Source organism: Ursus americanus, chromosome 20, assembly GCF_024610735.1.
Source record: "Ursus americanus isolate L20-20 chromosome 20, mUrsAme1.1.p, whole genome shotgun sequence".
Lineage (NCBI taxonomy): Eukaryota > Metazoa > Chordata > Mammalia > Carnivora > Ursidae > Ursus > Ursus americanus.
Window position 1 is genome coordinate 17,186,885 of NC_142146.1, and position 27,572 is coordinate 17,214,456.

A 27,572-nucleotide genomic window follows, 5' to 3' on the forward strand; every position below is an offset into this window, starting at 1 on the left:
TTACGCCATTCACTTGTTTAATATTTCGTACCAAGTAGCAGGCACTCTCGTGGTTTTTACAGGAATCAGCTCCTTTAATCCTCCTAAGAACCTTATTATTATGAAGTGTAGATGCTTCTGTTATTCCCAGTTTACAAATAAGAAAACTGAGGCAGAGGTTAGTAGGTAACTTGTTCCAGACATTAGCTCTTACTCATTTTACCAACTTAAGTTGCCCTTCCAAAGTGCTGACCCAAAAATAACCTTTTAGAAGTTACATATCACATGTGCACTTAATTTTAACAGAGAATTTAGCAGTGTTTAGAGCATAGTTAAAGCATAAGTAGCGAAAGCACATTACTAAATAAGCACATTTTAGTGTACATTTTAATTTTAACAGCATTTTAATAATCCGACATATACATAATGACAAAAAAGGACTGTAATTTTTTTACAAAAAAGTACTATTAAGCTCTAGTCTTAACATGCAGTATTATGTACCATTAGTTAATGTGTATACAGAGATTTACATGAATATTTTATTCTGAATTTGATTTTTTTTAAATAACCAGCACAATGCTATTACATAGTAAGAAGGAAAAGTAGACATTGAACATTTAGCACAGATGATTATATTGATTTTAGTACCCTACTCAGTTTTCCCATTAAGAATATTGCTTGAAAATCAAAGATAAGAAGAAAGATAATACATTTTAAATATTATGGTCCTGTTTAAATAGAGATCTCAAAATTACTTTTCCCCCTAATTTTTGAGAGAAAGCAGCATAATTTATACTTTATTACATTGCATAGTATTTATGGAAATGCATTTATTAAAACTTTACAGGCAAAGTTTAACAAACTTTAAACTGGATTTAAGCCTTGGTATTTTTTTCATAGTTTGGATTGATCATTCAATGCTGATTTATGGCAAAATTACTGGTTTTATGTTTATTTTTTAACAAAAATTATGACTCTTTAATTAGGATACTAACTGGAATACTAGTTTGAATTGAGCCTCCAAAATTTTTAAAAGAGTTTTTTTTTTTTTTAACTATATTATATGTGTAAATGTTTATAAACTTTTGGTGAATTTTCAAATAGGATGCAATTTATTTATAAAATACGTAGGTTGAAATTACCTGTTTATTATTTTCTGTATTAAGTTAGAAGAAGGTTCAGTGTATATAACAGAAAACAAGCGTAATGGAGGCTTAAGCACAAGAGTTTATGCTCTCATGTAGACGTCTTGGGAAGAGTGAGTGATCTAGTGTGATGGCTCCACGGAGTGGTCTGGAGTGCCTGTGCTGCTGTCCTCCCAACCTCCGCACACAGTTTCCATTCTCAGAATCACCTCATAGGTCAGAATGAATGCTGAGCTTGAGCTCTCATGTTAGCATTAGAGATGGCAGGAAGGAAAGGGGTGGGGTGAGAAAGCAAAATGGGCTCTCCCCTGCTATCCTGTTTTTTAAGAAGTTTTTCCAGAAATGTCATCCAGTAAGTTCCACTTGCATCTCATGGTCACGTGAAGTTGCAAGGAATGCTGGGAAATTTAGCTCTGGTTTTATTTTATTTTTTTTAATTATTTTTTTAAAAGCTGGGCATACTGCCACCTACAAATAGTGGGATTTCTAGTGGTAAGAAAGAAGACTGTATGTGCTCTCCCAGTCCATCCTGCCCTGTCCCCAGTAATTATGATACCATGATTTTGGGTCTTGTCTCTGGTATAAGTTGTTCTCTACCTGGGGTGACATTTCTTCTCAGTGTTCATATTTCAGTGTTTGAGAAATTTTTGATTGTTAGAATTAGATGGGCATCCAGTGGGTAGAGGTCTAGGGTGCTATTGGACATCCTACATATACAGGATTGCCCCTTACTACAAATAATTGTTTGGCCCTACAGGTCAGTATTGCTGAGATTGAGAAACCTTGCCTTATCCAAATGAGGTTTTGCTTATATGTCTTTTAATGAAAGCCATCAGATTTCACAAAATTTTGTCTCTTATTATGTACTAATAATTGATGGTAACAGTTATGTAGTTAAATTGATTTTAACATAGTATTCCTGATTAACTTGAATGAAAGTTACCATTTAAAATTTAGCCTTTACAAGTAGTTGTTCTCTTTGGTGCTACAAGTATGTGTTTATAATAGTAAAAGGAATTTTTCAATCATGGCAAATATGTTTAAATATATTGTCAGTTTGGGTTTCTAATTCTTGAAAATGTTATATATTGGTCCTCCTGGAAATATTCTGGGACAAGTAATTTTTTTGTGTATGTGCTCTGAAGGAAGCTGAACGAATGCTTCAAGCTGATGACGACACTGTGCACCTTCCATTTGAAGGCGGAAGTCTCTTACAGATTCCAGTTAAGGCCCTAAAGTATAGGTGAGATAAAACTTCATCTTGTAAAATGTATTTCGTATACACGTTAAGTACATGAATAAGCCATGTAATGCTTTGTTAAAGTAGGGATCTCTATTTTTAAAAGATGACAAAACCGGTGTCTGCCATAAGTCAACTTAAAGGGGGTCCTCAGGAATCTGAAGAGGAAGTCTCACGGTCCTTCCCCTCTGCAGGTTTGTAGGCAGGAGTGAAGAGAAAGCTAGACTTGGACCGGAGCCTTAAACCAACTTCCATGCCTGGCAGACAAGAGTTACTTGTCCGGCATCACTCCTTCTGTTTTAATGAAGTTTAAAATCAGTATAGCTTTTCCCTTTCTGTCCTTTATTAGCCTGCATCAGTGTGTGCTGGAAAATTAACCTTTGTAATCCATTTTCTGATAAATCTTCCAAATCTTCCAAATTGTGACTATGTTCAGAGGCCCTAGAGCTCAAAGGTGTGACTTGACTGTTGGCAGTGAGTGCTCATATTTTAAAAAAGTTGAGTTCCATATATAGCTTATTATGTATGACTTTGATGATTTACATGTAAATTTAAGAACTAAAGGCAGTGGTAAATTCTGTCTTTAAACTCTGTGTACTTTATTGTAGTTTTAAAAGATTAAAAACATATTATTTCCTATTTCCACATTTATTGTGTTTCTGATTAGCTTTTGATAGTAGAAAAGTCAGTTTTAGAATGTATGTAAGTTCCTTCCCTAACCAGTTAATGGAAAAGTTTTGTTGGTATTTATCAACTTTGGGTTTTTTTTCACTTTTAATTGATCTTTATAGTTTTTACAGAGGTCTTATTTAGACTTCTACATATTGATTAGTTTTGATAAATGAATTAATCCAGTAATATTCCTTTAAACTTTTTTACTATTAATTTTCATCATTGGTATTACTCTGTGTCACCTTTCATGATTTTCCCTCAAATCTTTCTTTACATACTTTAAACTAAATGCCAAGTATAGACATCTTAATATAGCCAGCTTTAGTCCCCTGCTTTGCTGGGTTCTATAAGTGTTAAATGAATTAATATATTAACTTTGTTGTACTCATAAAAAGAGTATAGGAACTGCCATGATGGTTATTAGTGAGTCATCAGTTTGCTGAGATTATTCGCCACTTAATTTCTATAGGTCCTACATTATCACTTAACTCAGTATGATTATACATGGGCCTTGACAAATTTAAGTGGAATGTATACTATACTGTCTGATGTTTAACAAAAAGAATGATTATCTGTGTATTTCCTTTTGCCTTTTTAAGTGATGACATAGGCCAAAATAAATGCTGCTTTGCTTAAAATTTGAACATTAAGAATGCCAGCAATTGGCTGACCTATTTATCTGCCCTAATTTAAAATCTTAAGTAACCTTGGATTACTTGCCATGAAAATCAAATGAGATGATAAAGAAAAACATTTGGAAACTGTAAAACTCCATAAAATATGAAACTAACTGATTTAATGTAGACAGATTTTTTCCCCCATCTTGTTTTATTTTGGGGAAAAAACAAAACATGTACTGTCTTTAAAAGTCTGAATTAATTCTACTAATGGGAAAGTTCGTAGAGGGGGACATTTGAAATTAGAAAGTGCTTCAGGAATGTCTCTCTCCAGTTATTTGAAGTTGGCAACCAGCCACAGAAACATTTACTCAGAGAAGGTAGTTTCAAGTTGGTTGGATCTGCCATTGTGAATTTGGGCATTCAAATTTTGTGCACTTTAAAAAAATTGACTTGGTAAAGCACCTTTCCTAGAGATTCTGCAGTGACCATGTCACATTTCTCTGTAGTCTTATATTTTGAATGACATTTGGATTTAAAGTGTGAACAAAGCTAGCACTTTCTAAAATGACTGCCATTTAGTTACTTATCACGTCGCTGCCATCACATTGTGAACTTAAGGCCTAATTCGACATTTGTATTTGTCGCTTATATGCATGAAATAGTACTCTTTTGGTTAGGAAAAAGGACTTTCAAATATATTTCTTTTAACTTCATAGTACTTTCACATTACTTGTGCCTGACCAACCTTGAGCCCAAAATTATTTATGGATATCATCGTTGTTGGATTTAGGGTCTCGAAGGAATTTTGCAGTATTTTATAAAGACAGTGGTTACATTTATCTCTTACAATGAAAGGACAGTATTTTGTTCCTTTGATTTTGATAAATTTGATAGAATAACACTTCGACATTAAAAATGTGAATGTCAGTTAAAAGTGATATTTATAAGCTTTTGTGTTATCTGTTCAGATATTTTCAGAGCTCTGTTGTTTTTAAGTGTTGCCTTTCCATCATTTTTTTAATGATTTTTTTTAAAAGCTTTTTTTTTTTTAAATCATAATCTTAAGTTTTCCTTATATACTTTGGATCATTAGTTGATGAAATTGAAATTTGTGCCAGTTGTAAAAGTTTTGTAATTGACTTGAGGCTGTATTTTTTACATTTACAAGCACATAAATGTATTCTTTTATGTTATTTCAATAATATACTCATAGCCAAGATGATCATCATTGGCTTCATTGCCAATTTAATTATTTTTACTCCTAGTTTTGATTATACAGAAAGATGTAATTCCCCATGAGACCTTTATAAAACAGAACTCCCGAATTCTGATATTTTGCTGGACTTGGTTTAAGTGCATGACAAAGAGTTTTCTCAATTTTAAGTTGATGAAGACAAATATTATGTAGTTAAGAGTGACAATATTAATGCTTTTGCAAGTTCTGAATACTAACCAAAAAGTGTATTTGTTCTTCAGTGTTGATCCCTCAGTTGTTAACATATCAGATGAAATGGCCAAAACTGCACAGTGGAAGGCACTTTCCATGAATACTGAGAATGCCAAAGTAACCAGATCTAGCACGAGGTAGCTGTAACTCTTTACGCATTTTCTAACTAGCCAATTTTCAGTTGACTTATGGATAGATAGCTATTTCATAAAACCATTAAATGTAACTCAGTTTGCATAAGTTATATTCTCTTAACAAAACCCGCCTTCTTTTCTTCTTTCTTCCTTACTTTTATCTGTCTATCCATCATTTTACTGAATACTGGAAATCAGGTATAAGTGCCAATAGGTTTTTTTTTTTTTAATTCATAATTGCCTATTTCCAAAAAAGCATTTGAGCCATTTTATAATAAAAACGAATATATCCATTTGGCAGTATGGAATAAGTATGTAAAAGATCAGAAACCGTGTAAAGAAAGATAATTACTAGGGGTTACATAAATACTCTTAAGTGAACACTACCTCCATCGTGCTTTCTGATGGTCCAAGAAAAAGGACAGCCATGATTGTTTTCCTTGTTTTGTTTTAGCCTGCCATTTCTTCAGGTGAGGTAAGCATTTTCCTAGAAGATAGTTGGAAGAAATTTTTAACCCACAGATATAAACACCATTCAGTTTTATAAGGGACCAAGTATTCCATAATAATTTTCATGATTCCTTTTTTAGATTTCTTGTTAGGAAGCCATTTTTTCTTTCTTTCCCCCTCATTTTGAGGCCTGAATTTAAGGGATTCTAGTTTGATAACCATGAGTATTTTAATCCCTTGGGTCTGTGTTGAAATGAGGTATTATTCTGCAGTGTATTCAGTCATTCCTATTCCACAAATACTCTGTGTGCACCTTGTGCCAGACACTGTTGCGTGTCCATATACTTGGGCGTCAGGTCGAAACTTCTCTGGGCAAATGGTCACTAGCTGCTTCTGATTGATTAGTTACTGTCTTTTGATAATAATTGGTTAGGTTTTATTCATTCCTTCCTCACCTCTTCTTAGAGCTTTGCTCCTCCTTAATCTCTGTTATCCCCCCACCTCTTTTTTTTTTTTTTTTTTTTTAATCATTTCTTGACTTCTGATTCTCTAAGCTGGACTAATTCCTTTCTTCTACCTTTGATCTTAAAAGTTTTTTAAATTGAACTCTTTGTCATTTTGATTATTCCATGTAGCTAGAATTTAGCTTGATGCTCTTTTTACTCTTAATAATTTTTCACACTCTCTCAGCACTTGTGGCCCAGATTATTAGTATAGGTATAAATGTAAAGACCTTACAGTAATATTATTGTATCTTTGATACTTCTGCCTTTCATTCAGGTTGCCCCTCAATTCCAAATCACAGGGGAAGACAGACAGTGTTTGGGTTACATCATTTAACAGAAAAGATGTTTGGAGGTCTTTGCTCCAGTCCTGTCTGGAGAAGGCAGCAAATCACAGTGTGTTTTTATACATTTGAAAAGTTTTTTTCAAAACACAGATATTCATGTTTTACAATTAAACCAGTTACTTAAATCCATGGACATGGAATCATTATATTTGATATTAACTTGAAAATATAGAATATGTGTGTTTTGATTTCTTTGTGAACCAAATTTGGGGAAAGAAAGTTTGTAAATCTGTTACATTTTGCAGAAAATTATTTGATGCTTATCCGTATTAACGAAGATTGCCTTTTAATTTAATGGACCTGTCAGTGAAATATCACATGCTACAACTGTTTATAAAATAAAACTAATGAATCAAACTTAGTCATATAATGACTAATTTTAAGAAATGCCTCTTCAGTTGTAAGAAAAACATGAATTTCAGTGGCAAGCATATCCATTAAAAAAAACTTAATTTTTAATATTTGTCTTTCCGATCAAATTTACTGATATGAAAAGAAAGCAGTAAAATAATAATAGCGAGTCATATGTTTATAATATTAATAGTCATTTCAAAAGGCTTTTATTATGGATACTAAGTGTTGGCTATGTTTTGAATATAATATTTGTCCATTTCAAAATCTTTTATTCTCATTCTTTGTTTTAAATAGCCCCGAAAAACCTGTGAGTGTGAAAATAAATTTTGAAGATGAACCAGCAAAGAAATACATGGATGCTGAAACTTCGTTATAGAATTGAACCAAGAAGAATTATATATATATAGTTATACATATATATATAGATATATATATATGAGATGTGTGTCTTTCATGTCACTATATATAACAATATCGTATGTCATGCTGTTTATGCGTGACTCCTGGGTTTTTTGAAGTAGTGTCTGAAGTTTGTTAGGAACACCTTGGGACTGTGTATATAATGAAATGGTCTTATGAGGTACATGGTTCTATTCAAATATTTATTCTGTTGGGAAAAAAAGTTCTGTTCTTCAGTAGAAAGATGTGGGGAAATGCATTCAATCTAGTTTTCCTTTATATCTATTTGTTCATCAGTGATAATTCATACCAACCTTAGGTGATGTACTTTGTCCATATATTTATAATTTTTACTTGAGTTACTAAAAATTTTTACATATTGTTTCACTTCTGTTAGTTCTTTATGGGAAGAACAAGGAGTCTTTATGCCGGTGTTGTGGGACAAATGGTAACATGTCATGGCTTCTCTGTATGTGTGTTTCATTTATGCAGTTGTCCATCATGTTTCACAAGCAGTGGAGAGTTTTTGGCTCTAAAGGTTAGAACAATAGAAACTTTCTAGATAAGAACCATAGTTTTGACCTTTATGTTTTTAAAATTTATTTTAAATCTTAAAACCTCCACATCTAGGTTTCTATTCCGATAGACAAGTGAAATTGCAGGTGATTTTATAATTTAACCCCATACTAGTCATAACTTTATGGATTTTAGAAGCTGTAAAATGCCAATTGATAATAGTTAAATTTTGTTGCCTTTGTAGAAGTCTTTTCTGAATCCTAATGCTTTATAAGACCTAGAATACCCACTCTGTTCTCTGCCTTTGCTGTCTTTTACTTCAAATGTGGTTAAGCTTATATCACGTTCACGTTCTTGATTATTTTTCTATTACAAGTAATATGATTAAATAATCAGGAGTCAGAATTCTCTTAATGGGTTTATGATCAGTATTACTTCATTCTAAAGAATTACCTTTCATTTCCTTGTTTACGTTGTTAGTCTTTCTATGGTATAGATAATATTTAATAGATGGTTATCTGTGATTTCATTTTAAACTATTTTATTTATTTTAATTGATATGATACTTAAATATTATATAAACATTTGAAAAGGTAACAAATACAGAATAATTTAAAATGTTAATGTAAATAGTTGGTGCTCACTTGCATTTATGGTTTATTATCTTTGGAAGCAGTTGACAGATTTTTACATCTTTGATATGCAGCACTGCCATATTTGTATTTTAAAAGGAATTTCGACATTTTATGTATAGCTCAGATTGATGGCATTCTTTCTAGTTTGTGTTAGTATTTGTTATTTAGTTTCTGCTTTTCTGAGCTATCTTTTTACCTTCTAGCAAATCTTTTTAGTCATCTTTTATATACTCTTAGCTCTCCATGAAATAAATAAATGTTCTTATTTAAGCCTGTAGGACTGGATGAATGGGGTTGTGAAAGTGATTTGGCAAGAGGATAATTTACAAAAACCAAATGAGTATTGAGAAGCCACAGAAATACCGAAATTGTGACATGAATATTAGGATGAAAATCTTAATGCAATTCCAATGCTCCCTTTAGTCATTTGTAATTAAAGTACAAAAGTATGAATGATCGATCTTACAGAGGATCATGAGGAATGCCAAAAGCTGATATTTTAGCACTTCTGGAGTGTTTTTAATCCATTCTAAGCTATTTTGATAGCTGATATGATTTCCCCATTGGAGACCATATTGTCAGATTCTAGTTAAAATAAAGGATTCGACTTCTGCCTCGAATGAGAAGTTGAAAATGTAGCTACTTTTCTTTAGAAAGTAGAGCTGGTATCATTCGGTACTGCCTGAAAAAGAGTTAGACTCTCTTGGCAATTGAAAATCGAGTATTACCCACGGTGCTTATTATTCTGTATGAGCTTCCATTGAGATGGTTCCTGTTACCATAGCAGCATAATCATTTCCAAAGACCCCCGTATTTGCTGCTGTATTTTGTAAACTCCCCTGATGGACCTGAACAAGGGGATTTCCTCACATCATTTCTTTGTGTCTGGACATTGTAGGGTTAACAAATACGCTTATTTTACAGGAAGGGATTTTAAAATTTAAACTGAAAACTACCTGGGATCATAGTGTTTCTGTGATTTTATTTAATTATGTATAGTAATTGTCCAGTGCCAGAAAAACCATGACTTGCAAAATACTTTGCACTCAAAATGTTTTTACTGTTTCTAATTGTTCATGGTTTCTGCTTTCTTTTGACTACTTGACTTACAAAATGATCTGATATGACTACTCCATTGAAGAGCAAAGGTAACTCATGTTTATTAAGTAATTAACTGCTTGTTCTACATGGTTAGAATATTTTCCCACTATTTTTGAAAAATAACAATCATGGATAGTGTTCATTGCAAGACAGTGAAAAATATAATTTACTACATATATTAATTTTTAAATGTTGCCTTAAATAGGTGTAAATGAGCAGTAGTAATTGCAATGTACTGATTTACCTCAAGGTGCAAAATAATTAAACCTGTACATATTCCATTTACAAAATAAATTAATATAAACAGCCCTGCACTTTCTTAGAAGCCTTGGTTTCCAGGATGGAGCTTAGTGCTACTGAATACCCTGGCTACAGAGCCACCTCAGGGTAGTCTTCTCTCCACCCTGTTTTATTTATTTATAGATGTCTGTTTACAGAGACTATAATAAATCCTGATGTTGACCATCTGAAATCTTTCTTTTGAATGCTATTTCACTCTAAAATAGCAGCTTTTGAGAAAACAATGAACTAACTTCCTTATGACAAAAGGATGATTCTATATATTCTCTTATAATTTTAGATACGCTGAAGTGAAGCACACAGTCTTTCTAGTGTGTGTGTGTGTGTGTGTGTGTGTGTATGAGAGAGAGAGAGAGAGAGAATGATGTTAAAAATCTTAAATCTCTTCAGTTGTTGAAAAAAGCTGTGGCGTATCAATGTTCCTATTTGCCAAGTCTTTGTAAAACATGTAGGACAAAATTTACGTGCTAATGCGTGTATTTATGAAGCAGGTTTCTTTACCACTCAAAATTACTAATTTTTGTTTTCTCCCTCCAAAAAGCATTTGTTTCTTCCTCATACTTCAAGTTTATGTATGTATATAATAGCTTTCTAAGTTTTTCCTTTCACAAAGACAGGTTCAAGATTCTATAGAACATAAAATGGTTTCTGAAACTGAGGCATTACATCAGAGCCTGCTGTCTGTCAAGGATCATATCATGTACTTCAGTTCTTTCAATGTGCTCAGCGTGTGAACCCTGTTTTAAAGTGCTCAGATTTTGGATGTGTAAGCCATTGATATAACATTGTAATTCAAAAATGTTTAAATTAAATAACTTAATATTTTAAATTTATTTATGTAGATGACATCATTGTTATCCTATGTAATACACGTGTGAAATGTCTTTTGGTTTAGTCCAACGATTATTTATTTTTTAGAAAGTAAGCTTAAAGATTTTAAGGACATTGAAAATTTAAAATAGTGTTCAAAATTCAAAATTTGGCAATTTTAATGTGAAGTTGGTTCTTTTCTAACATATCAAAAATATAAGTATCAATAATAGGAAAACATACAGTTGGAAATGGAATCATCTAAAGATCAGTTTTTAAACTTCAGTTAGCACATACTGACTTCTACAGTTGACTTACAGTAATTGTTAAACCCCAGTGGTTTTTTAATCAGATTTTGTGCATTGATTGATTTTTGTGTTGTGGCTTTCCTTTTGTTACTTTAATATTAAAAATCTGGGGGGTTTTTGTTTGTTTTTTAGGGGTGTTATCTTCCAGTGTTTACTATGTTTGAATAAATAGAAATTGAATTTTATTGTTCATTTATATAGTTTTTGATAGCTTGGTATAATTTCACAGTACAGTTCTAATTTTTATGACTTTTATAATTACAATGATAGTATTTTCTTTTGTAATAAAATCCAAGGTAAATTAAACATTTAAAACGTTGAACTGGTATTTTTCATTTATATGAAGTACAAGTCTCTACCAAGTCTATAATGTGAACGATCCTGCCTTTCAAATTTGTTTCATAATTATTAGAAGAAAACTATTTTTTAGAGATGTTATTGAAGTTGAAAGAGCAATAAAAGTCTACTGAATTAGTTATTGGATATTGTCTTCACTTTGTACTTCGATTATTAGAATTGCTGTGTATCTTTCTCATGCAGAGAGATGGAGGATGAAGGAAAATAGGTGATTTCTGTTTCCTGCTTCCTAATATTCATATGCTTCAGTAAGGAGACAGGAAAGAAGGTGAAACAAAGTGTTGTGTGTTTCACAATGACTTTTTAATAGTTAGGAAATATCAAAATTAAAGCCCTTTAAGAAAGAGTAGGCTGGTCCATTATTTTCTCTATAAGAAGAAATCACTTCTGATATCCCAGCATGAACTTGATAACCTTTGGGAGTAAGAAAGGTGCTTAGAGTTCTAGAAATCTCATCTGGAAGTTTTCTTACATTTATTTTAGGAAAAAGTGTTTTGTCAATTTATTATTCCCATCTATAGAACTTTGAGTTTTTGTTTTGTTTTTAGAAGGTGAGAGGAAAGGAAATCTTACTTATTTTTTTTAATGATTTTTTATTATATTATGTTAGTCACCATACAGTACATCCCCGGTTTCCGATGTAAGGCTCGATGATTCATTAGTTGTGTATAACACCCAGTGCACCATGCAATACGTGCCCTCCACACTACCCATCACCGGTCTATCCCATTCCCCCACCCCCCTCCCCTCTGAAGTCCTCAGTTTGTTTCTCATAGTCCATAGTCTCTCATGTTTCATTCCCCCTTCTGATTACCCCCCTTTCTTTATCCCTTTCTTCCCCTACTGATCATCCTAGTTCTTATGTTCCATAGATGAGAGAAATCATATGATAGTTGTCTTTCTCTGCTTGACTTATTTCACTTAGCATTATCTCCTCCAGTGCTGTCCATGTGGTAGCAAATGTTGAGAACTCGTTCTTTCTGATAGCTGAGTAATATTCCATCGTATATATGGACCACAACTTCTTAATCCAGTCATCTGTTGAAGGGCATCTCGGCTCCTTCCACGATTTAGCTATTGTGGACATTGCTGCTATGAACATTGGGGTGCATATGGCCCTTCTCTTCACTACGTCTGTATCTTTGGGGTAAATACCCAGTAGTGCAATGGCTGGGTCATAGGGTAGCTCAATTTTTAACTTTTGAAGGGACCTCCACACTGTTTTCCAGAGTGGCTGTACCAACTTGCATTCCCACCAACAATGTAGGAGGGATCCCCTTTCTCCACATCCTCTCCAACAATTGTTGTTTCTTGCCTTGTCTATTTTTGCCATTCTAACTGGCGTAAGGTGGTATCTCAGTGTGGTTTTGATTTGAATTTCCTTGATGGCTAATGATTTTGAACATTTTTTCATGTGTCTGTTAGCCATTTGTATGTCTTCATTGGAAAAGTGTCTGTTCATATCTTCTGCCCATTTTTTGATTTGTTTATTTGTTTCTCGTGTATTGAGTTTGAGAAGTTCTTTGTAGATCTTGGATACCAGTCCTTTATCTGTAGTGTCATTTGCAAATATCTTCTCCCATTCCGTGGGCTGCCTCTTAGTTTTTCTGTTTCCTTGGCTGTGCAGAAACTTTTAATCTTGATGAAGTCCCACAAATTCATTTTATCTTTTGTTTCTCTTGCCTTTGGGGATGTGTCATGAAAAAGGTTGCTTTGGCTGATGTCGTAGAGGTTGTTGCCTATGTTCTCCTCTAGAATTTTGATGGATTCCTGTCTCACATCGAGGTCTTTCATCCATTTGGAGTTTATTTTTGTGTATGGTGTGAGATAGTGGTCAAGTTTCATTCTCTTGCATGTAGCTGTCCAGTTTTCCCAGCACCATTTATTGAAGAGACTGTCTTTTTCCCACCGGATGTTTTTTCCTGCTTTATCAAATATTAGTTGCCCAAAGAGCCGAGGGTCCATTTCTGGGCTCTCTATTCTGTTCCATTGGTCTATGTGTCTGTTTTTGTGCCAGGACCATGCTGTCTTTGTGATCACAGCTTTGTAGTACAGCTCGAAATCCGGCATTGTGATGCCCCCAGCTTTGTTTTTCCTTTTCAACAGTTCCTTGGAGATTCGGGGCCTTTTCTGTTTCCATACAAATTTAAGGACTGTTTGTTCCAGTTCTTTGAAAAATGTCCTTGGTATTTTGATCGGGATAGCATTGAAAGTGTAGATTGCTCTGGGTAGCATGGACATTTTAACTATGTTAATTCTTCCGATCCATGAGCATGGAATATCTTTCCATCTTTTTATGTCTTCCTCAATGTCTTTCAAGAGTGATTTATAGTTTCTAGAATATAGGTCCTTTACGTCTCTGGTTAAGTTAATTCCAAGGTAACGTATGGTTTTTGGTGCTATTGTAAATGGGATGGATTCCCTAATTTCTCTTTCTTCGGTCTCGTTATTCGTGTATAGAAATGCAACTGATTTCTGAGCATTGATTTTGTATCCTGCCACGTTACTGAATTGCTCTATAACTTCTAATAGTTTGGGAGTGGCTTCTTTTGGGTTTTCCATATAGAGTATCATGTCATCTGCAAAGAGAGACATTTTGACTTCTTTGCCGATTTGAATACCTTTGATCCCTTTTTGTCGTCTGATTGCTGTTGCAAGGACTTCTAGTACTATGTTGAATAATAGTGGCGAGAGTGGGCATCCTTGTCGAGTTCCTGATCTTAAGGGAAAGGCTTTTAGCTTTTCCCCATTGAGAATAATATTTGCAGTAGGCTTTTCATAGATGGCTTTTATGAGATAGAGAAATGTACCTTCTATTCCTACACTCGGAAATCTTACTTATTTTGTTTTATCTTGCTCATTAAGGCGTATCTGATCTCTTGAGTATCAGTTCTTTCTGTGGCTAACCTTTACATTTCTACCTTTAGGCTTTGAATGAGAACATTCCTGACTGGAAAACCTTTCTTTCAGTTTGTCTCTCGTTCTTTCGAGACTCGATTTCAGTTCTGCTTTTCCTTCAAATTGTACTCAACCTTCTGTTGCCAATTACAAGATCATTCTCATTCCTCGAGTGTAAGTGTGTGTGCGTGTGTATTTAAATACCCTTTTTTAGTCCTGGATGCCTTAGAAATTTGGGGAAACGATTTTGTCCTCTTGTTAATCCTGAAAATGTATACCTATTTTGGTACCTGTTTAAATTACTTTTATTCGTTCTTTATGTTGTAGTTACGACATTTTATTTTGCTTTTGAACTTTTTACATTGTCTATGAAATCATTTCAGCATAGCAAAACGGGTATTGGAAAACATAAAAAGGGGATAGATGTTAGGTGTTTCAAGTTTGGGCCCTACCACATAAGCCATAAACTTAAGGCACACATGACCCTTTGGGGGCATGGATCTTTATCACACAGAACAGCGTGGGCCCTTACCAGGTACAGAGGATAGTGCTCGTCCCCTTGAGAGGCAAGTGTCCTTCTTGCTTAATCTTCTGTGCAACTTTCATTTCTATTCAGGAAAGGCCAAAACGTTAGTTTACCATTTTGTTGAGAAAGAGAAAGATGGGAAGCACATTCAGTATTCAGATGAAGAAGAGAAGTTAATTGGAATCATTTTATCTCACTGATAAATATTTAAAATCTTTAAGAGAATACTTTTTCAACTCCGCACAATTCATCTTTTGTTTTCCGATTGGTAACATTAACGCTGCTGGCTTTATGTTCTCTGAAGTTTAATTAATTAGTTCTGTTGTATTTACCCGAGTGGCTTTCATTTCCCCTTTCTACATTTCCAAGATGGGACCTTGTTCTTGTAGGTTAGAATACATATTTTTAATTACCCAACGCCAGGTGTTATCCCATTGGGCCTACTTTTCATTATTATTCAAAGCAGAGAAACATCAGGGAAATATGCATTTTAAATGTAGGCATTTTAAATCAAGTTTTGGGAGATGTAGTCACTGTACTAATTGATGTGCTGGTGGTCATTTTGAGGAATACTAAGATGAGATCGAGTAGGCCCTATGCTTGAAGAAATCTGGGGCATCAGTGTGGTTAGACTGGGCTCTAGATTCAAACTGTAGGCACTACCTACACAACTGTGTAGGGCTGTGTGGGTTCTTCCCTGCCTCTACCACTTACCAGGTGTGTCAGTAACTAGCTGGGCAACTGAGAAAACTTCCTGTTTCTCCATTTTCAATTCTAAACTAGGATGAAAAATAATGACTAGCAGATGACGTTGTGGAATAGGGTCTGGCATAGAATGAGCATGGATATTTTTCATTGTTTAAAGGTTCATAATGTGACTCATCTTTTTAAGACTTCAATGCAATTCAATTTTTTTTCAAGAAGTTTCAGATCTTCACAAAAGGTGGAGACTTGCTTATGCTAGGTGAACCGTACAGATGTCTTGAATGTCCACTTTTATTTTCACAGCACTCTATTGTCATTACCTAAGGTGTGCATTGTGCTTGAGTAACCAAAAATGTGTTCACAGTATATGAAGGCTATGGAGCGTGTAACGTTGATGCTTTCAAACTAATCTTTGCTTTGGAAGAGAATTGATTTTTAGTCCATAGCAGTTCTTGAAAGTAAGCACCCTAAGATGAAGTAGCTCTTTCCCACCCGTTTTGTTTCAAATGCTAAAAGTTGAGCACACCCAAGTCCAGAAAAATCCACAGGGTTTAGGAAACCTGTCCACGGTCTAGTAACTCTAGGTCAGGATGAACTGGCCGCAGCACAGTCCTAAGTACCACCTCCCTCCTCTCTGGCTTGCAGCGTTGGGGCTAGGACCTGCGCGTTCTGTGGTTGCTACGGCAACCCCGAGGCAGGTGTCACCCGTCGCTATGGCGCTCGGTACGCCGCAGCACGGCTGTTCCTGATTGGCCGAGGCGCCCCGGCGAAGCGGAAGAAGAGGTGTTGGCATTGGCTCAGCCAGCGCCGGTTGGTGGCCTAAAGCAGGATTTGATTGTACCAACGGTGCAGCAGGCAGTGGTGTCCCCGAGGTGGAGGGGACAGGGAGTGGGCTGGGGGGGTGGGCGGGACGGGCCCCCAGATCCGGAGCCGCGGGTGGCAGCAGCAGAAACGATGAGGAGGAAGATTTAGAAATTGGCCTGAAGGAGGGACCCTCCCTCTGGCGCGGTGAGTGGGGCAGGGGCGGGCGTTCCTCTGCGCCGGCGCGCGGTTTGAGGCAGGGTCTCCAAGGAGATGCCCACAGGTCCTTGTGGAGCAGCCCCGAAGCCTCCGGGAGTCAGCTTCACTCGCCATGGGGCAGGGGCAGAGAGTGCGGGCTGTCGCGGGTAGGCGAGTCGCTGTGAGCGTGTCTCTTAGCAGAAGGGTTGGTGTCGTGCGGCTGGATGGTGGGCAGGTGCCATCAACGATGTTTGATGGCCCTTTCGGTTCGATGAAGGAATTATTTTGGTTACATGCAGCGTGAGTGTGTCTCTCCCAGTCTTCTCCGATACCTCTGCACCCTCATTCCTGAAAGTCTTTACTGGCGTCGCTTTTCTGCCTTCCCCTTCTGTGATGCTGCTTTGACTGCCCCTCTGCTTTTCTGCACCACGTGGGTGAGGCTGTCCACGTCCACGCCTTCACGCAGCACATGTCTGCCGATGACTGGAAAGTGTCCACCTCCAGCCTAGGCTGCTCCACCAGACGCCAGACCCCCAAATCCAACTGCCAGTTAACTCCACACGTGTGTAACCCTAGAAGCTATCTCCCGCCACTCCCATCAGACTGCCACCCTTGGGTTCCCTATCTTGGGCAGACCTATCCATTCAGTTACCAAAATCACATTCTTTGACACCACCTCTTCTGCATTTCCGTCAACGATCAAGCCTTTATCTTATTAATAGCTGGCAAACCAATTTCCACATCACCATCCCCATTCTCACTATATTACAGTTTCCACCAGTCCCTTGGTTAAATTCAGCACTCATCCAGCTTCCCTGGTTGCAGTCTGGAACCATTTTCCCCATGAGAGTTAAGACTGATCTTTCTTTAAAAAAATTTTATATTTATATATAAATAATATATACATATATAATATACACATATTTTATATATATATATGAGGGCATTTTGTTTCCTCTAAAGATTCTCCGTTATCCTACTTCAAGCTCTTTAGTTAGGCCTTCCATCAGCATTTCCATCTTGTTCATTCCCAGAACATGCCACATTCTCTCCCTTGTGTGGTAATGGCACCTGTTGTTTACACTGCCCACAGTGAACTCCACTTTTTGCACCCTCCCCAACCCTGTTCTCACTCCCCAATCTTTCTCTTTGAGTTGCCTCATTACTTTTCTGTTCCCTTCTCTGGACATTCTTTGTGAAGGCAGGAGCTATGTTTGTCTTACTCAGCATCTGCTGTATCTCGACAGTACCATGCCCATAGCAGGGGCTCAACGAATACTGGTTAAGCAAATGAATCTCTGAAATGAGAAGTCACTGTTTTTCATGACATCCTTTTTGGTTCCAGAAAAGTCAGAAATAGTTTCTGGCCAATGAAGCTTTTGCTTATAAAATATGAATGTTGAGTTTATAGATTTTACTTAGATTTCAAGACCCTTCGTAATTGCAAACTATTTCAACTCAGAGTCTATCTTTCATAATCATTATGATGGTAGTTGTTATTACATGGCGTAAGTTTCAAGTGGGAAACAGAGAGTACAGCATAGGTTGCAAAAGAAAAGCTTTGGAGTCAGAGATACATGGATTTGAATCCCGGCTTCAGCATTTTAGTTCAGTGACCCACGGCAAATTACTTAGCCTCCAATAAGCTTCTTTATCTGTACAGTGAGCTGATGATAGCACCTATCTCATACGATTGTCTTAAGGACTAAATGTGCACAATTCATATCAAGTCCACAGTGCCTTATACTTAGTAAATTTTCACACGTTTAAAAAATCGAAATAGTCGCATGGATGTTTGTAACAGTTTAATCCACAATTGCCAATATTTGCAAACAACCAAGATGTCTTTTAGTGGGTGAGTGGATAAACTGTGATACAACCAGACAATGGAACATCATTTGGTGCTAAGAAGAAATGATCTATCAGGCCATGATAAGACATGGAGGAAGCTAAAATGCATATTACTAAGTGAAAGAAGCCAATCTGAAAAGACTACATATTGTATGAATTCAACAATATGACATTCTGGAAAGGGCCAAATTTTGGAGGCAGTAAAACATCAGTGGTTGCCAGGGGTTGGGAGTTGGGGAGAAATGGATAGACAGAGAACAGAAGATTTTTAAGGCAGTGAAAATATCGTGTGATATTATAGTGATGAGTACATCTCATTATACATTTGTCCAAACCCATAGAATGTACAACACCAATAGTGAACCCTAAGGTAAACCGTGGACTTTGGGTGATCCTGATGTACCAATGTAGTTCCTCCTTGGTATAAAATGTACCATTTTGGTGAGTGATACTGTTAATAGGGGAGACTATGAAGGTGTGGGAGCTGGAGGCAGATGAGAAACCTCTGTACCTTCCTCTCAGATTTGTTGTAAACCTAAAGCTGCCCTAACAATGTCTTAACAAAAAAGAAAAAGTAACACACTGAAGGTGAGAATTGTGAAATTTCCATGGTCAGCCCACAGAAGGTATAAATCAATCTTTTAATTCATTCAAGTACAATTTCCAGGACATCCTCTTCCTACTGATCACACTGTCCTACTTGATCACAAACTTTTGTTGATTGTCAGCAGCTCTAAAACAGGTAAGACACTCATCCACTCTATGAGTATTTGTTGACCCTCTGATTGGTCTAGGACACTGTGCCAGGTAAGGTGGGTCAAAAGAAATGATAATCAGTGAAGTCTTGAGTAGGTGAAAGAAGGGGCCAGAATGTTACTCTGCCAGTCAGAGCCAGCCCATCTTTGAGGCTGAAGTCAGACTGAACTGAGTGTGAGCACCTGGATAGGCAGAGAGGAGCTAGAAGGTCATTCAGACAGTTAATAAATATTTATTGAGCATCCGGGTGTTTGGCGGTGAACAAAACAAAGTCACTGTTCCTTTAGACCTTATGTTCTCAGGGATAGTAGAGCAGGGTCCATAGGACACACACTCTCAAGCCAGATTGTCTGGCTTCAAATGCCAGCTCCCCTATGGCCAGATACGGGACCTCTGGCAAGTTACTTCATTTTTTGCACCTCGCTTTCCTGTAAAATGGAGTTGTTTTATTACATGAATCCATATCGACAGACTTCTTAGAGCTGTGGTGGGTCCATAGGAAGTACCATGTAAATGTAGCTATCTGTATTTCTGGGGGGAGAGAGACAAGTAAACAGGTAAAAATAAAGCAGGGTAAGGGGATAGAAAGTGTCTGCCTTGGGACAGGTTGTGTGGCTTGGATTTGGAAATGAGTCTTACATTTTTGAAAGGCTTGGTCTATTTCCGTAGGAAAGTGAACATTAAACATACCCGTATCTGGGTGACGTGTATGATGATTTAAAAAACCCATGAAAGTGAGCATTGCATGAAACAGATGATTTCTCATCATTATTCATGCTTATCTAGAGGTCAGACTTACCCTCATCTCAGCTGAGATTTCAGTAGTCATAATAAAGGTAATACACCCAAGTCCATTGACTTGGCATCAAGCTGGGGTTTATTAAATCTTCCATTGGGGATAATTACAATTGACCTGGGTTCTAGCTTCACAGTCCTTAGCAAAATCAGCAGTGACAAAAATTCACTGGCTCATATCTGGAAAAGAAACTAAAAAACCTTCCTAATGAAAGTTAAAATAAAAACTGGAGGCAGAATGGAGAAAGCACAGCTGCCATAATATTGACCCTGGGCCGTCAAGAAAAAGTTACACAGTATTTAGTGTATTGTTTCTGAAAGATGGGAAATTGTTAACTGCAGAAAAGTATGTATGAAGTAATATTTGATTATTTAAGTGGTAAACATTTATCTAGAAAATTCACTTAGGTGAATAGAGAGCTGGAAAAATTCCACCAATAAACGAGAGTTAGTATAACATTAGATTAACAGGGAAGGCTCTCCTTGGCTTTAAATTCCTGTTCTGCCACTTACCAGCTGTATGACCTGGACACCTTGCTTAACCTCTGTGGGCCTCAGTTCACTCATCTGTGAAAGGGGACAATACGGGTAGCTGCCTTCCAGATTTGTTAGGAGACTTGTATGAGTTAAGGTATGGAAAGCACTGAGCATGGCACTGGCATAGCCTAAGCACCATGTAAAATTTGCTCTTAGTATTGTTCTTTCATTACTAGATAGGAGATCTTGGCCAAGTTACTTAGCTTCTCAGTGCCTCCGTTCCTTCTTCTGTAAGTTGGAGATCTAACACCACCCACCACATAGGATCGTTTTGAGGATTAAATGAATACACCAAAATGCTTATGACAGTAGACCTTGAATAATATTAGATTTAAAAAAAATAAAATCGGGACTATTTGTGATTTTGAAAATAAAGCTTTTTTTCTCATTTTGTGTCTTTTATTATCAACGAATCAAAGTAGTGAATATAGACAAATGATTAAAAATGAGCATGACGGGCTCTTGAAATTGAAGAAATAGTAATATTACCCATGGTAGTATTTACAAACAGCTATCAAAATAACACTTACATTTCTGTAGCTATCAACAGTGCTGAAGGGGTTTTGCTTTGTTTTATGTAGTTCCAACTACCACTTTGTAATGGGGGATATTGTTATTTTTTATTTTGTGGTAAATGAGGAAACTACTAATTAGAGAGGTCCTGGAACTATCTGAGGTCATATGGTGGGTAGACATGGAAACCAGGTCTCGTCCGCCACCATTGCTCCTTTGGGTTACCTCTTAGTGATGTAACCAGAAGAATTCACATTCTCAAACCCGTGAAGTCTCAGCAGTGGGGACCACGAGTTCTTAGAATGTACATATATGTGCTACACTCGACATGAATGTGAATGCGCATCTTTAGGAAATGGTATTGTCCTGCTCCTCTGTACTTGAGGTAGTCCATGTTTAACATGGATATCTCATTCTGTGGCTCCCTTGTGTTTATGAGATTTTTGTCAAACCAACATCCTGGTCAGCTGGGGCAAATGTATTATTTGCTGATAGTTTTATCCCCATTATCTTTTTTCTGCATACTTGATGATACTGCAGTTATACTTGGAGCTTTCCAGTCATGTTTCACTTGGGATTTTTTCACTCATTCATTCACTCATTCACTCATTCATTCAGCAACAGTTTGTTGACTACTTCTCTTGTTCTAAACAAACAATGCTGTGCTGGATGCTAAGGATGAGCAAACTGGCTGTCATCCCCATCCCTGACAAGTTAATATTAACTAAAGGAGACAGACGTGTGTATTTATTGAGCCCCTTTATTAAGTGCTGCAAGGCAGTGCCTGTTGAAGCCGTGGCCCCATCAAGGAGGCCAGTGGATATTACCTTAAAGAATGGACGCCTGTGTTGAGACATGACAGATGAGTCTTCCAGGCCTTCCCATACCAACCTGTTCCTTGAGTTCAGGAGTAGAGATCTCGGGGTGTCCAGCAGAATCCGCCTAAGACCAGGTGTGAGGGAAACTGGCTAGGGCAGCAGAAGCGTCATCCCATTTAACACCTCATTGGCCTTGTTAATTTTTGTTGTTATTCTAAGAGAAATGGGAAGCCCACAAAGGCTTAATTGGTCAGAGTTGTACCATAAAAAGAGTGCTTTTGTTGCTGTGTGGAGAACGGATTCCATGTTGTTGGGCAGAGGGAGTAAATGGAAGTTGAGGGACCACTTAGGAATGGATTGCTGTAGTTCAGTGAGTGATGAGGGAGACGAGGGTGTTGGCTATGATGGTGGAAAGAAGTGACTAGATAGGGACCATATTAGAAATAGTAGAAAAATAGTCAGGATTTAGTGGCCAAACCACTAAAGGGGTGAGGAAGAGAAAGGTGCCATTTTTCCGAGATTCATGCCAAAGGGCTGTACTTTGAGACTATTTGTGACAATTTTGTTCCGTAAGTTGGCTGTAGACTTAGAGGCTGCCACTCATTCATGTACCGTCATTCACCTCTCCACATTCCTCAGCTTCAGTTCACCTCATCTACTTGCTGTCTCCCCAAACCACTTCCGGGATTTGCCTCCATCCCTTTATTCATTCACTCTCCTGGAATGTTCTTCACAAGCCCTACCCATTTTTCTGGCCTTTTTTCACCTCCCCAGTTCAGGAGCCTTTCCATGACTTTTCAGCCCACAGTGATCTTCCTTTCCCCCAAATTCATTGAATTTGTAATTTCCTTTGGAAGTTAATTTCCTCTGCTTTTTGACATTTCTAGTGTTCTTATTTAATCCCTTATATGAGCTTGTACCATAAGAAATTGCCCCCCCTTTAAGGCCCAATAGCAGTAGTTTCATATTGTTTAACCTATGTATTTATGATTTCACACACACTGAGATGTGGATAGATTCTTTTTGCAGAAGTGTCTTGTGCACAGGCAGAGCATAGTAAGTAATAAAATGCACTTAAAACAAAGTGTTACTAAATGAAACTTAATTTAATTTTATGGCTTAAAAGTACTTCTAGTTTCTTGTAGTGCCTCCAATTGTTATGAACATCAGTGTGTGTACTCAGTGTTCTCTTCACCCTTAGAAGGTCTAGGGGGTTGGGCTGAGTCCATACTTACATATTATCACCATGACTCAATTTATTATCGTGATTTATTACCATAGTGGTTAACTTTGGGGGTAAGACATTTTTGACCGTGTCTTATTCAGTGCAGTATCCTCAGTGCTTGGCATATATAAGGGGATCAATAATTACTTTTTGAAGGAATGAAGGAATATCATTGTCACCTTTCTCTCACACACAAAAACAGAGAATAGAATGTAATATTGCTGTGTTTGAGGTCAATGAGAAAAGAGAAATTTGGTGTGCTCCTTAAGTTACTTTCATTGATTGGTTAATATAAATTTTCCCCTCATACCATCTGAACCTTTTTTTTTCCTTTTCAATATGACTACTTAATATATGGGTCTCAGATTCCATTTGTTTTAACACAGGTATGTGACAAACTATGTCTTGAATAGGTTTGGGTCAGCAGCCACAGGAGGCATGAACACAGACATCTCACCGATATCATTATGCAGTGGCAGTGGAGGGGATCCATAGAAACTACGTTCATATCTGCAGCTATTTCCCTTTACCAAGAAAGGTATACGTTTGAATGGGAATAAAGCTTCAAAAAAGAAAATTATGATGGTATCTGTTGCCACGTGCTTTAGTTGACTTTGGAGCAGCAGGGGTCCAACTTGGGTTAGTACTGGCCAGAGGAAAATGAGGGCAAACTCTTAAAGAAGTGTCTAACATGTAGCAGATGGTCAATAAATATTTGCGGGAATGAGTGGGAGACCAAATACAATTGGGTTTTTTTATTCTTTGTACCTTCAAGTGCTTGTTTAAATATAAGATAGGAAATTGCTTCAAGTATAAACAATTTGCACAAGGAAGGTGTCAAGTCTCCTGACTCAGGAGCAAGACCATGATAATACTTGCCCTTCGCTGGTGACATATTCCTGCCAGTGGAGGTTCTGTAGCAACTGTGTCTCTGTTTTCCTCGGTATGGTGATATGAAAATACACCGCCTACCTATTTCACACGAGTGAGCCGGGATGAATGAATGGATGTTTGCAAGCACCCCAGGGTCCAGGAGGTGAAGTTATGCAAGCACCAGTTGCTATTAGATCACCCTTTGCCCTCGGCTAATGGCCAATGTCAACAAGTCCTTCCTTTCCCATCTACCCAGAGCTTGCCGTTATGATTTAGACCCTGCCGGTGAACTGGGTGGGCTCTGTTCTTCTTTTAAAGGTGCTGTGTGGCCTTGGATACCTTTTACCTTTCTGGGCCTTGATTTCCCCTTGTGCTCCATGAAGGGCACTGAATCATGATCTTCAACCCGTGACCTGTAGATCTGTTTTATTTGTCCCGTGCAGGAGCTTTGTTTTGCTTTGTTTTTAATGTGAGTTTAAATCCCTTTAGGGAGGGTATGCCCTCTCAGGTTTGGCTGAAGCTCTGACTAGATCTCTCTATGCCTGTCATTCATTTACATTCCCTTCCTGGGCCTGGAAGGTGCCTGAAGCCTCATATTAGATGTTCTCTAAGGGCTTTTCATACAACAACTGTTTCTGCACTGCTAGGTCCACACCTATTTCCCACTGAAGAACATCACATAGGGGATAAAATCGGGTCTACAGTTTAGAGAAGCCAACTCCCTTTTTGAGCTGTAAAAGGTACAGGCATAAGCAAGTCATGTTTTTTATAGGAGTTCCTTGACTTTTTGATCGTTTTACTTTCAAAGTGTGTGTGTGTGCGCACGCGTGTTTTATTTTCCAGTTATTTTGACCGATCTAACTTGACGCTTTCTGTGCAGGACATATAGTTTTCTAAAACACAACCAATTGGAAAAGACCAAGCACTGTACCTCTGTGACATTAAGTGCAATTATTCTTTGTAAAAAGGAAACATTTTCTCTATTCTCACAGCACTTTAATTAAATAAACTGCTTAAGTGGCTAATGCATTTTGGTTATTCTGAAATAATTTTGGACTTACAGAAAAGGTGCAAAAATAGGACGATGAGTTCGCATCTACCTTTCACTCAACTCTCTCCCCCCGCCCCGACCCCAGTGTTAGCATCTTGCGTGACCGTGGCACGATTATCAAGATTAAGAAATTGACACCTATGGGGCACCTGGGTGGCTCAGTCGTTAAGCGTCTGCCTTCGGCTCAGGTCATGATCCCAGGGTCCTGGGATCGAGCCCCGCATCGGGCTCCCTGCTCAGCAGGGAGCCTCGTTCTCCCTCTCCCACTCCCCCTGCTTGTGTTCTCTCTCTCACTGTCTCTCTCTCTCTGTCAAATAAATAAATAAAATCTTAAAAAAGAAAAAGAAATTAACACCTAACTAATGGATTTTAACACAGTAGTCTGATTTCTGGTTTTAATTCTCTATGTAAATTATATCTTATTTTAGCCACTTTGTTTTCGAAGGACCTCTATTATAATGGAATATTGAGAAAAATGATTAAGGACTTAGAGAGGACTTAGGGGAATGATTTTTTGTTTTGCATTGCCAGCTAGTTAGGGGGCTGAAAGTTCTCTCAGTTTCTTTAATGTGTACTTGAACACAGACAGATCTGTAATTTGTAATCTAATATGGAGGTTAACTGTCATTCATCAAAGGAAATAAGGACTCCCTTTTGTCGGTACAAGGAAGTTAGAACTTCCTTTTGTGGTAAGCTTTATAACAGCTTATTTTAGTGCTTTTTCAAAATAATAAACCTGATGTAGCCAAAATGGTAATTAACTGGAGTCATGTTAAACTCTCTTACTGTTTTTACTTTCTAAGTGCTGTTTTTTTTCTTAACCATTAGTAAGTGTAATAAATAAAGTGTGGTATTTACAAAGATGCGATCGAAGTGATTAATAAGAAAAAAAGTATTAGTGGGATTTGGAGCTATTTCCCATCATGAATCAAATGACTTTCTGTTTTATCTTCAGTAAAGATGAGGCCATTTAAAATGGATCTTCTGAACAGTTAAGGCAACTGTGGAATAAAAAAGAATTTCTGGGTAGAGAATCTGAAAACCGAATCACAAGTATCATTTTATGTAGTTAGTGGGTTTATATTGTGCAATTTAGATTAATTACAGACAATTAGGTAATTTTACCATAGCATGGATTTCTTTCTCTGTCATAGGTGTTTACTCTGCAATTACCAAGAGATCATGAGCAAATAGGTGTGTGTCTCTGGGGACTTCTTTTAGCATTAACCCATATTTCAAATGACAATAGAAGATAAGAATTGCTTTTGAGACTCTCTTTAAAATGGATTTAAAAATTCAACAATGAGTCAGTACTGTGATTTTGTCTGTACTTGACCAGGGCTGTAAACACCAAACCCATTTGGCTATTCCATGAGGTGTGGAAAGATCCTTTCTCTCCCTTCTGAGATAGTATTTTGGTCCCATGACTGAAACGTGCAAAGGAAAGATACTGAAAGTTTCTGTTCTTAAAGTAATATGCACGAGAATTTTATGTATAATCTTTCACTTCTGCGCCCCTCCCTTTTTTAAAGAAAAAATTACTAAATTTCAGCTTTCCCACCTAGAATCAAAGGAAAAATCCACCTGAACATAAGTGTTTATGTACCTAGTATTGTCATTTCTTTGGCCTCATCTCATCTGTAAAATAAATGTTAGAAAAATGAGTGGCTTTCTATTTTTGTTTTTAGCATTTTGTTTCTCAAATGAAACTGTACACAGAATTCCGGCAAAGTGGGACTGCGCTGGCTTCAGTGGGGAGCCCATGTTCAGCCTTAAATTCTCAGCCATGGTTCTCCTCTTCTGGGCTCACTCTCGCCCTCTCCTGGTTGTCCTGGAATTCACAACTACTCAGTCCTTACAGGCTCTGAACTCGGAGTAGTGGTTCTCAGAGAATCATCTAGGGTTGCTGTGAAAACAATATTGCTATTTGAAAGGAGAGACTTCAGTTTTCTGGGCTATTTAGGTGGTCTTCAGACTGGTATGTTATTGGTCCATGAGGAGATAAGTACAAAATTGAGAGTGTTAGGAAATGTTTACAGCAATTCAACATTGCTGTGATATCTAGGCACATGATCAGTGCTGACTTAAACCTTGCCAACCAGGACATGGACCAAAAGTATTGGCCCATAATAGAATACACATTAAAAAAAACTTCATAGGTGGTTTGAAAAGCACTGTTCATGAATATTATCTTATATAGAATTCTAATTTCCCTCCTAAAGACTGAATAATTGAGATAACTCCTGAGTATGTTCAAGATTGTTATAACACAACAAATATTCATCAGTTGATTTGATTTATGAGGAAGCTTTATGAAAGATTTTGGAATGAAAAGAGTAATGATGCAGATTTGTTTTTTAACATAGTTCTTTTATCCATTGGCCCATTAATTTTTTTATACAGTAAATATTTGTTGTTTGCCTTCCTTGGAACTAGAAGGTATTATGCTAAGCGAAATAAGTCGATCAGAGAAAGACAATTATCATACAATCTCACTGATACGTGGAATTTAAGAAACGAAGCAGGATCATAGGGGAAGAGAGAAAAAAATGAAACAAGACGAAACCAGAGAGGGAGGCAAACCATAAGAGACTCTTCATCATAGGAAACAAACTGAGGGTCTCTGGAGGGGAGGGAGATGGGGGGATGGGGTAACTGGGTGATGAACCTTAAGGAGGGCATGTGATGTAATGAGCACTGGGTGTTAT

The 27,572-nt window shown here is 37.1% G+C and overlaps 2 protein-coding genes across 9 annotated transcripts in view; both read left to right on the forward strand.

The window, feature by feature from the left end:
- SLC4A7 (solute carrier family 4 member 7) overlaps positions 1-11,443 on the forward strand; it is a 110,991-nt gene extending 99,548 nt beyond the window's left edge. For 4 of the 7 annotated variants that reach the window (XM_045774469.2, XM_087870149.1, XM_087870148.1 and 1 more), the window contains 3 exons: positions 2,270-2,367; positions 5,133-5,240; positions 7,186-11,443. In XM_045774469.2, the coding sequence (XP_045630425.1) occupies positions 2,270-2,367; positions 5,133-5,240; positions 7,186-7,267 (288 nt within the window). In that variant the 3' untranslated portion in view covers positions 7,268-11,443. The remainder of the gene's footprint in view (positions 1-2,269; positions 2,368-5,132; positions 5,241-7,185) is intronic. The other 3 variants (XM_087870150.1, XM_087870151.1, XM_045774468.2) reach the window with 1 other exon arrangement.
- Positions 11,444-16,361: 4,918 nt separating this feature from the next.
- Positions 16,362-27,572, forward strand: part of NEK10 (NIMA related kinase 10) — a 219,997-nt gene continuing 208,786 nt past the window's right edge. For both annotated transcript variants that reach the window (XM_045774471.2, XM_087870152.1), the window contains exon 1: positions 16,362-16,454. The gene's annotated coding sequence lies outside the window, so the exon portion shown is untranslated. The remainder of the gene's footprint in view (positions 16,455-27,572) is intronic.